We start from the raw sequence: 10,349 nt of genomic DNA, 5'->3' as shown, positions 1-10,349 counted from the left end.
AAAAAAAAAAAAAAAAAAATTAATAATATATGCCTAAAAAAGCAATAGAACATTCTCGTAGAAAGTATATGTGAGCGATGCTGATTAAACCTAAATGGCACGTTTTATACATTACATACAATATGAAAAATTTTACATAGAGGAAAAAAAGTAATTACAAAATTGATTAAACAGAGAAATGAAATCGTTATAATAAAAGTTAAAATTGTTAATAATACATGTGTTTCTAATACTTTGATTCCTCAATGCAATTCCTTCCTTTGAAACTTGTAAAGCCCGTTTTGCCTTCACAAATTCAGTACAAACTTCTAACAAAAGTTTACGATACTTTGTGGAACTTTTTGCCTTGCATATCTCTTGACATTATTCGCGTGTAAAAATATTTGTAATTTCTATGACAAAATATGCAGCTAACACAGCATAGTTTTCCGCGTATCCATCGTAGATTCATTTTAAATTAATTCATCGACGAAAAATAAATTTTTCGTTTTCTTTCTAGATTAAGATTAGATCTTAAAAAATTTGTGGTTTACTATTTTGGAATTATTTTACAATATTCTTCTATAAATTAAAATTGTTAGAAGATGCTCTCTAATGATATTTTATGATTATATTCGATTTAAAGGTACAAAATCACATATCCATATTTTATCTTTGATAGACACACGGAATAAAACTACAAAGCCGGTTTTTTCTTTCTAAATGCATTAATTAGTAACTAGATGCTCTTTTTTTTCTCGAACTGGCAAGTTTACATCGCTTACTGTATACGTTTATTACAGTTTCATCGAAGCTTTTTAAACGTCAGGGAAGGAAGAGAGGTTGCGTTTTAGACCATAGGTATGGATAACCTTTGGTTATATAACAAGAAGACTAATATTATTATGATATATCGCGCGTAGTCGATAAATATATATATATATATGTATATATTTATTTGGAAACTAATCTAAGAGTCTTTAGTTAATTGGCATTTAACGGCGTATGGCCTCAAGATACGAGTAAGTTGCACGCAGTCAATATTTTTCTTCCAAATGGGACAAAATTTCGAAAAATTTTTCTCCTAAATGAAGATTAATTTCGAAATGGAATATTTGTAATAATCGCACAATTAGCCCGTTTAAACTTCCGCAAATTTTTTATATTTGGTCATACGAAATTGATAAATATTCTACTAACTTTGGCTACAAACACTATCCAGTACAGAATATACCACGACTATAGATAAAAATTCAAAACTTATTCAATTGAACATAAAGATTTGTTGCTTTGAGAGAGAAAAAATAAAATTTCAATATTGATTTTTGAAACGACCAATTCTTTTTTGTTAAATTATCAACTTCATAATACGTCTATAACAAAACAATGGTTCTGCTTATTTAAAATATAGTTCATAAGTTATATCTTTTATCCTGCGTGCTCACAAAATTGCTTTTGCTCTCAAAAAACACTGAGAGAATTTAAAAAATAGAGCCGAAAATCAGGATTTTAAATAATCACGTCTCAATATTTTTAGGATGGGTATTATAGAGATTGAGAGATTTAGTTTTTGTATTGGTACATACGGTACTTGGGCACCGTGTGTAGTTGAGTGTCCTGATCGTTTTTTCCTTGGAGAACTAGCGAATGGACGGATTTTACGTATGGCTTGATTGCGCCCCTCCCATTCTTTGTTGCATCATGTTCAGGAGCAACTCGGAGTATTGCTGCATCATATTAACCACTTTTCCTTGATCTTGGCCGGCAAGCAATTCTTGGAACTTCGCGGTGGCCTCATTTATCGTAACATTTTCAGTACTTGTACCTTCGTGACTTTCGCCTGACACGACTAACCGTAACGTGCGCATTGTCTCATTTACTGATGATTCGAGTCCACGCAGCATCGTATCCCTATCGATGCTCGCTCGAGATGGATCATCCTCATTATCTATTGTTAAACGTTTGTACAGTTGCACAACATTGTCTGCTGTTCGTGTTAATTCATCTGCGATTGTATTGCATAGTTGCGTTGACACTGTAAAGAGTAAAACTTTTATTAATATTTTGATCATATTAGAAATATATTATTAAATGTGCTGTTAAAAATGCAAACATTCTTGCATGCTATAATACATATATGATTGATTGAAAAAATCATTTACATTTTTAACAACGTATTCCAGATATAAGAATATAAACGGATGTTACATGATTTGTATTTCAAATATACATAAGAACATGTAATATCCGCTTCATAATATGGAAAAAGGATGGATGATCGTGCAGCGTGCAGGTTACATCAGTTCTAAAATCCGTAATGAGACCATGCTATTGTGATCGATTTAGAGATTTGGATAATATTCTAATAATGAGGGCTAATTTTTCCAGGATTATATAATGAATTAAATAAGAAAATTTTCATGATTGATTCTCTAATGATTTTTTTTTTTTTTATGGCTGATATGACGCGGAAAATTTTATGAATATTTATCATAAAGCAATATTTGTGAATATTTATATATACAGTATTTACATTTTATTTATAATACTTGTAAACAAGTAATTGAAATATAATAAAAAAAATTAATAATTAAATTTTCTTCACAATTAAACACATAAAGCAGAAAAATGATGCAATATTTTAAATTTCAAGATGCAGTGACGATTATAAATCATAAGTAATTAATAAATTTTAAACTAAAAGCTGTATTTTCTTCATTCGATGTTAACGACGTAACTATGTTCTTTTCAAAAATTCTGAATATAATATATAGCATATTTTATATACAGCAATCTACAGACTATGTTCTAGTCTGTACTAAAATTCGCAACGATTCTGTCTGAATGAGATTTTATTTTGTCATAGCATGATCACTTACAAATTTTTAATAGACTGAAAGATTTATTATTTTCACAGGACAGCATTCTCAATAGGTGTCTTTAGTTTACCTAATGTTTTATCCGTGCCTACTGTAAGAGTAAAGCCTTTGTTAGATTATAATATTTTAGACGGAAATTAAATAATATAAAAACTTAATTTTTTTTATCAATAAATAAAATCTTTTAATATATTTTTTGACTTTATTGTGAATATTATTTTCTTGCAATCTTGCATGCTTCACTTTAGAGAAACGCCAAGATGATTATGAATTGTGAAAAACACACACATATGGAAAAAAGAAAGAAGAAAAAGGTAAGATAATCACAATACTTACATTCAGCACTGGCTACATCGATGGCACGATCTGTATCTTTAACTGGAAGTTCTTGAGGACTGGGATCTAATTGATTACGATTAGCTGTCGACATCCTATTTGCATTTTGTCCTATTGTGCTATTTCCACTGCGACCATTAGATATAATTGTCGTTGATCCCGATCTTCTTACTGTTGTAGGTAAACTTAAGCTGTAAAAGAATATAACATATTCGTAAAATAATTTAATCAAACTAATACTTAATAAGATTATATATAAAAATTATGAAATTTAACATACTTTGCAGCAGAATGATCAATGCTAATACTTCGTGGTCTCGGAGGAAGAGCTGGTTTTCCCCCGTTTCCATTAGAAGAGGTATCTTCCGAACTTGAATCTTCTTGATTGCCCACTTGACTTAAATTTACTAAAAGATAACGATATACGGTATAAAGCTTGTTGAAATTAAAATATTTTTAATTTTTTTTATACCAAAAGCATGAATATGCAAATTTTCTCTTTACTAGACAAGAGATAAATGTTTTTAAATTTATTTTTAATTTCAAATTAAAGTGATAAAACGATATTTTATAATAAAATTGAATTTTGAAAATATATTAATATATCAAAAATATTGATCTTGATAATTATCTTATATCTTATATTTAAGATATATAAAATTCTATAAATTATCGATTTGTGTATTCATTTTCTTAATGTAAAAAATATTTTAATTATTTAAACTTGTTTTATAGATAATTACCACTTGAATATGCACCCTGCATGCCTCTTCTTCTAAGAACTGATGGTAAATTACTATTGGAAGAAGAGTTCGATTTTATTTGATGATTAATTTTATTTTGTGAACTAATTGTTGGTCTCATTAATGCATTAATTCTATTATTTCCTGCTTGATTGTTCCAGCCTCTACTATTTCCCGCTCCAACGTCTGATTCGGAATCACTCTGTAACATTATCATTGAAATAAAAAATATATTTCTTATCATTTGATATAATGTAATAATGTATAAAAAATTACCTGATTTAAAACACCAACACTACTACTTCTTGTCATGTGAGAGGAATGATTTTTCGTTGAAGTATGCCGAGATTGATTCCCGATATTTGCACTTCCTAATCCACTTCTCGTCGAAGCATTCGTATTCTTATTACCTATTTTCCCTGAAACTATTAAAATACGTTAATGAAAATTCAATTTGCTATTTAAAAAATTATAAAAAATTTTACATATTTACCTATAAATAATTCTACAAAAAATTTCGTTCAATACATTTAACATTTAATTTAATATGAATAAACATTCTTTAAAACAAAGGAAATAACATGATAACTTAATAAACATAACATGATAAATTATTCGATACTTTGAATAAAATCAAAATAATGATGATTTTTACATACATAAATTTAACATAGACAACTTAGATTAAAATCATTTTATATACATAAATTTAATTTGTTTTTAAGCATCATTAACATTATAATCAGAACATCAAAATATCGATTAAAGATTTTATATTGTAAGGGGGTCGTTCCAAAGTATATTCTAAAAGGTTTAAAATAACTTTATGTCATAATAATTTTGATATTTAGTAAAGGATAATTTTTGTTGTTAAAAGGAATAAGAAATAATTTTGGTATAGTCAGACCAAGTACTAGTTTTGAAAATATACTTTAATCATAAGCGCAAGTATCTACTTAAATAATTCTCATTGGAAAGACCCTTATAGATGTGGCACACAATGAAACAAGGATACCTTGTATTGGACCATGCAGTAACCTATTTGGTGGGCTGACGGAAAGATCACTCAGCGAGCAGGCACGTCGCATGCCACCCCCCTCTTCTTCATTGTCAAAAACTTTTGACGAGATTCGCCCCCCACTACTGCCAACTGTCGACAACAACACGCACACACATGCACTAAGCTACAATTTTTTTTCCCTTAGCTCAAAATTTTTGATTGTATATTTGTTATAATTGTATCTTTTTTTTTTTAGTACACCAATTACCTTAGCTAGATCTATCTTTTAAATCTGATATATTATGAATGAAATATTGCAGTACTACTGTATTTTTAATCTAATTTATATTTGAAGATAATCATTTAGAATTAGTGTCATTTTAATGATTTGGATAGATTAAAAATATATTATCAAAGACATGATTATCTTTTCTCATACATATAACTATTATATAGTCCTATTTTCAAGATATAGGCAAAAATAATTTTGATATTATATATCGAATTTTTAAAGTTTAGAATAATTATATTATAATATATATAGCTATATATAGCTTATTATAATAGAAATTAATAATAAAATATTCAAATTAACTTTCGAAATTAAATAAATTTATTAAAAAACTTAAAAAGATTAAATTCATAAGTTAATTCGAAGATTTTTTTTTTGATTATATTTAAGTTAGATTTTAGTTAATTTCCGAGTAGCATAATTTATACTTAGCATTTTTCAAAATTAATGTGAAATTAATGTGAAAATTTGTGATCAGAAAGATAGTAAATTTAAGATAAGAGAATTATTGTAATAGAATATCTTAATAAATTGACTGTAGAAATATAACAGATATAGAAATATCCAGATTTTTTGACTGCAAATTGACAGCAGAAATAATAATAGAGTTTGCAATGTATCGTTTGACGACAAAAACATAATATTTCTAATATCAATTTATTGTCCAATTCGTCTATTAAAATCTAATGAATCAAAAATACATGACAAAACAAATGGATACTAATCTAAATTTATTCTAAAATGAATTAAAATAAAATCTAAATCTAATTCAAATTTATATAATTTTATATATAAAAAAATTTTTATAAATATGATATGATGTATTATTTATCAAAAATATTTTTATGCATATTTAAAAAACTAAAAGCGAGCGATAGTTATATGTATAGGAAAAAGTTTAGAATGATAATCTTAATAACATATTTCAAGAATATCGAAATTGATGACAACTATTCTAAATAATTATCACAATGAATTATAATAATATAAATTGTAATTTATAGTTTAGAAATTTTAAAAATATAAGAATTAAATAAGCAGGTTTCTATTTTTTCTCTCATGCATATTGCGAAAGCAATAAATTAATTATGAAACAATAAAATATAATATAATTAACTTTAAAAGTTATCACTAGCTTTGGCATTTTTGCAAAATGCAAAAATGAAGATGCAAAGTATGTGTTGAATGCATAAAATAAGTATAAAACTTAGATTCAAAATCAATCGTATATTTTACTTTACTTCATTTTACTCACTAAATAAATGAAAATTCTAGTAAATAGTAGTACAATATATTAGCATTATTAATTAATACGATTGATTTTAACACAAAATTTCATTACTAAAATAAGGTAAAAAATTCGATAATGTGGAATAAGGAAAAGGAATAAAACTACATCGTAAGGACAAAACATGCTATCGATCACATGTCATGCTAAATCAAAAAATAAGAAAATATTAGATAATATATTAAACTGAAAAGTACATGATCGCTATCATCTTAATATAAGGTAATGAAATAAGAAAATCTTTCACCGTATAATAATAAGAAGAATATGAAAAGTATCTTATTGACTATATGATAAAACGACTAAATTATAAAAATTAACATTCGCACGTAGAACACAAAGAAAAAAATGAGTGAACAATTAAAAATTTATATAATCGTGCTACTATATATTATATAATGATATTTACACGATTTGCAGTTGCCATAAGAAACTCAAATAGACATTTAATGACTCGTTCCTCGATTTTCTTGCCCAACATTTTGTCAATTATCTGACATTTGTATCTTATATTTTTTTTCCTTAAATTAAATATTCTCAAGACTCTCGTTCTCTTATTGTAGCCATATTCTCTCTGGGCATTGAAATCGATAATCGAGCAGCGAAAAACATTATGAAATAAATTTATATTTCAGCATCCAAATAAGAAAGTATGTACTATTCAACAAACAGGAACAAAATGAATGTTACAAGAGAACAATTTTCTTTCCTGTATATGCTGTAAGTACCTGCATAAAGATGTTTAGATGGCAGTATGACTTGATTAATGGTGGGTAATGTTTTAGTCCATTTCATATGACTTTGACATCGCGAGGCTGGCGGCCACATTCTTTTTGGTGAATTGGTACAACTCGAGGCGGACGTTGAGGAACCGCTTTCCATTATCGATCTGTCTATAGCAGACGTATCCGCAAAATCGCTATCCTCACCTCCAGAATGAAATCTAATGTCACGCCTCAAAGAACAAAATCTACCGTCTCTTTCCGCCTCCAATTTGGCAAAGTTCTCGCTCGTTTCTTGGCAGTGTGACATTCGCAGACATTTTTCTTTCATAAAATATTGCTCTCTTCTCACTAAGTTCTCAAATTCCTTTGAAAGCAATTTCACTGTTCCCTCGATGGCTCGAGTGATTCTGAGATCAACACTCGCATCTAAATTGTCAATACGTGCATTCGTACTTAATAAATTCGATGCAGTTTGCATATTCGTTGTCTGTAAGTCACAGTTGGTGCCATTAGGCTCCAAAGAGTCATAAGTTTCCTGAGTGTCTTTCGTTGGAATTTGAGACTCAAAGCAGCAACGTCGATCTGTATGTGGAGCGTCTATTTGATCCTGCTGATAGCTTTTCGTTTGACAAGTAGAATCGTTTGGATCGAAAGCAAAGTTGTCCATTGGACCACCAGCATCGTAAACGATACCTTTGTCAGATCGTCGAGTTTGTAAGCTGTAAAATTTGATTTTCGAGTCTTTATCTTCGCTACCCTGTAAAGAATAGTTGGAAGATTGTAATAACTGCTCGATTCTTTTAGAGGTATGCAAGTTTTCGTTCCCATCAGACTTTGCATCTGTATCATTTCTTACTGTTCGATCCTCTGTACGAGACTTGTTTGCGTAATCATCGGATTCTGTGGATTTAACACGGGAAGATTGAGGTGTTGAATCCACATATTTGTTCCACGCAGGACGCGCTCTGTTCCGCATACTTTGCGTTCGAGCGGAATTCCGTTTAGGCTTGGGCGGTTTATGGGCCACGAAATCATTCAGAATCAGCATTGATTGTGGTTCTTTCGGGACTTTCAAACTACTGCTTCGCGAGATTGTGTCCGATTTCGTTCCAATTCTCATTTCAACATTCGTGTCATTTTGATCATTGAAGTTAAACTCGTAATAAATACATGTTGCAGGTTGGACATTATCCTCTCTATAATTATTTTCATTCCTCACTTGACTTATCCGCGTATCTTGAAGCGATTTTGACCTAAATACTGCTCGACAAGACGAATCGTTGACGGCATTCTCAGTATTATTTGATTGTTCTACAGCATTGTTAGGATTACCGCTGTATGTTTCCGAATTTTGTCTTTTTCGTTTGTAATGAGAATCGAATAGCATTTCTAATGGTGCAGATTTTACCAAAGAGTCTGAATCGTCAGTTAACACGCTCTCAGTACTTCGGTGATCAATATTTTCATGTAACGGGAACATTTGATAATCGGATTCATCTGTCAAAATGCTTTCGTGGCTTCGACCAGCTTGCATCTTTCGACGAGACAAGAAGAAGCTTGCACTTGAATGTCTGTCGTTGTCATAATGACTGTAATCCAAAATCTCAGCGCTTCCTTTTGAGAAAGATTCCACGGAGGCATCTGAAAGGATGCTCTCTTGGGATCCGGTTAAAATCCGTTTAGGAAAATTCTGATAGGTCGAATAATTTCTTTGTGTAGCTTGATTGTCCATGTGCATATTATTTATCTGATAGTCACTGACGCATCGGCGAGGTGGATTTTTAAAATCACCTTCTAGAGAGTCATCGCTAAAGTTTCCATTTCCTTCATCCCCATCGTCCATTACATCATTCAAATTTTCGATGTTACGCTCGTTCATGGCGGGTAAACTCTCGAAAGACTTGGCTATATTCTCCATGTCTTCCTCATTATCATCGAGACCGATAAAATAGCTGCACGATCGTCTTTTCTGCGCGAACCTTGCAAATCGACTGACATTCTTTTTACACTGTTCCTTTAAGAGCTTTAACTCTTCGCACACAGGCGAATCGGGTAAAGATTGATTTGGTTTGTTCAGCGATAGCTTATACTTTTCAGTTTTCTTTAGAGTTAATGTTAACGGTCGACTAAGAGATGGCTTTGTCTTGTCACTTATACACGACGTAGTCGGGCTTTTGGATAAGCAGTTTTCAGTTGAAATATCTAACTTAGGTAGAGCATTACCCACACCTGATATTTTGTTAACGAGTTGTTGAGGTTTTAATGGGGGCTTTGGATTCGGCATAGGTTTACAGGGATTAATCGGTTTCGAGTATTGATTTTGTTGACCAGATTTGTTACCTGTACTTAATCTATTTGAACGATGATGTTTCTCCGGTATATGACTGCTCAAGTCGGTTATACTTTGACTTGTTTTCAATGATGATTTATAGCCAACCTAACAGATAATTAGGTTGTATTATGATTTATAAATTAAATTTGTAAATTTATTTATAATATATCTAATTTTACGATGAAATAAATATCGTAATGCTTACACTTTGCAATTTCCTTCTAGTTTCCTCTATTCTTCTTTGTAATTCTTCGCGTTTCTTTACAACATCTGCATCACCTCTTGCTTGTTTCGTTGCATTCACTACTGCAGCGTTGCGAACTTTATTACTACCATTATCGCCACCGCTAAGTCTAAAAATATACATAACTTTCAAACAAATCTACTAAATAATTAAGAAAGTTTTTTTTAAAAGAAATATAAAAAATATTCAAAAAATATAAAAAACAAAATTTTATTCATTAAGATAAATATTCTTATTCTTTTTAACAAATTATTTTAACTTTATAAAAGTTATACTTTCATGAAAATTTTTGTTCAATATTTTCTTTTTTTAATTTTGGAGATATTTGTTTTGATTTAATAAAGTTACTATATAAAATGAGAAGTAAATAAAAAATATTCATTTATGAATTGTATAAATGCTTCCTAAATTCATCATAATTAAATAGATGCAACAGATTATTGGAAATTTATAATTCCAAATAAAATTCACTACATATTCATTTTTAAATCTTAATTAAAAATATTTATGTATATATGTATGTAAAATATT

The 10,349-nt window shown here is 29.4% G+C and overlaps 1 protein-coding gene across 3 annotated transcripts in view; it reads right to left on the bottom strand.

The window, feature by feature from the left end:
• Window positions 1–2: 2 nt before the first annotated feature.
• The window catches only part of LOC102677296 (mitogen-activated protein kinase-binding protein 1), a 150,587-nt gene continuing 140,240 nt past the window's right edge, over window positions 3–10,349 (bottom strand). Inside the window, exons 17-24 of one of the 3 annotated variants that reach the window (XM_006615012.2) lie at window positions 9,780–9,927; window positions 7,246–9,679; window positions 4,214–4,362; window positions 3,938–4,139; window positions 3,475–3,601; window positions 3,195–3,385; window positions 2,929–2,949; window positions 3–2,014 (exon numbers count right to left, since the gene is read on the bottom strand). In XM_006615012.2, the coding sequence (XP_006615075.1) occupies window positions 1,638–2,014; window positions 2,929–2,949; window positions 3,195–3,385; window positions 3,475–3,601; window positions 3,938–4,139; window positions 4,214–4,362; window positions 7,246–9,679; window positions 9,780–9,927 (3,649 nt within the window). In that variant the 3' untranslated portion in view covers window positions 3–1,637. Of the gene's footprint in view, window positions 2,015–2,928; window positions 2,950–3,194; window positions 3,386–3,474; window positions 3,602–3,937; window positions 4,140–4,213; window positions 4,363–4,952; window positions 5,088–7,245; window positions 9,680–9,779; window positions 9,928–10,349 lie in introns of all 3 variants that reach the window. The other 2 variants (XM_031510134.1, XM_006615013.2) reach the window with 2 other exon arrangements.

Source organism: Apis dorsata, unplaced genomic scaffold (assembly GCF_000469605.1).
Source record: "Apis dorsata unplaced genomic scaffold, Apis dorsata 1.3 scaffold_207, whole genome shotgun sequence".
NCBI classification, from domain to species: Eukaryota; Metazoa; Arthropoda; class Insecta; order Hymenoptera; family Apidae; genus Apis; species Apis dorsata.
The sequence above is the reverse complement of the archived record's forward strand: the minus strand, read 5'-3'. Positions and strand labels throughout refer to the sequence as shown.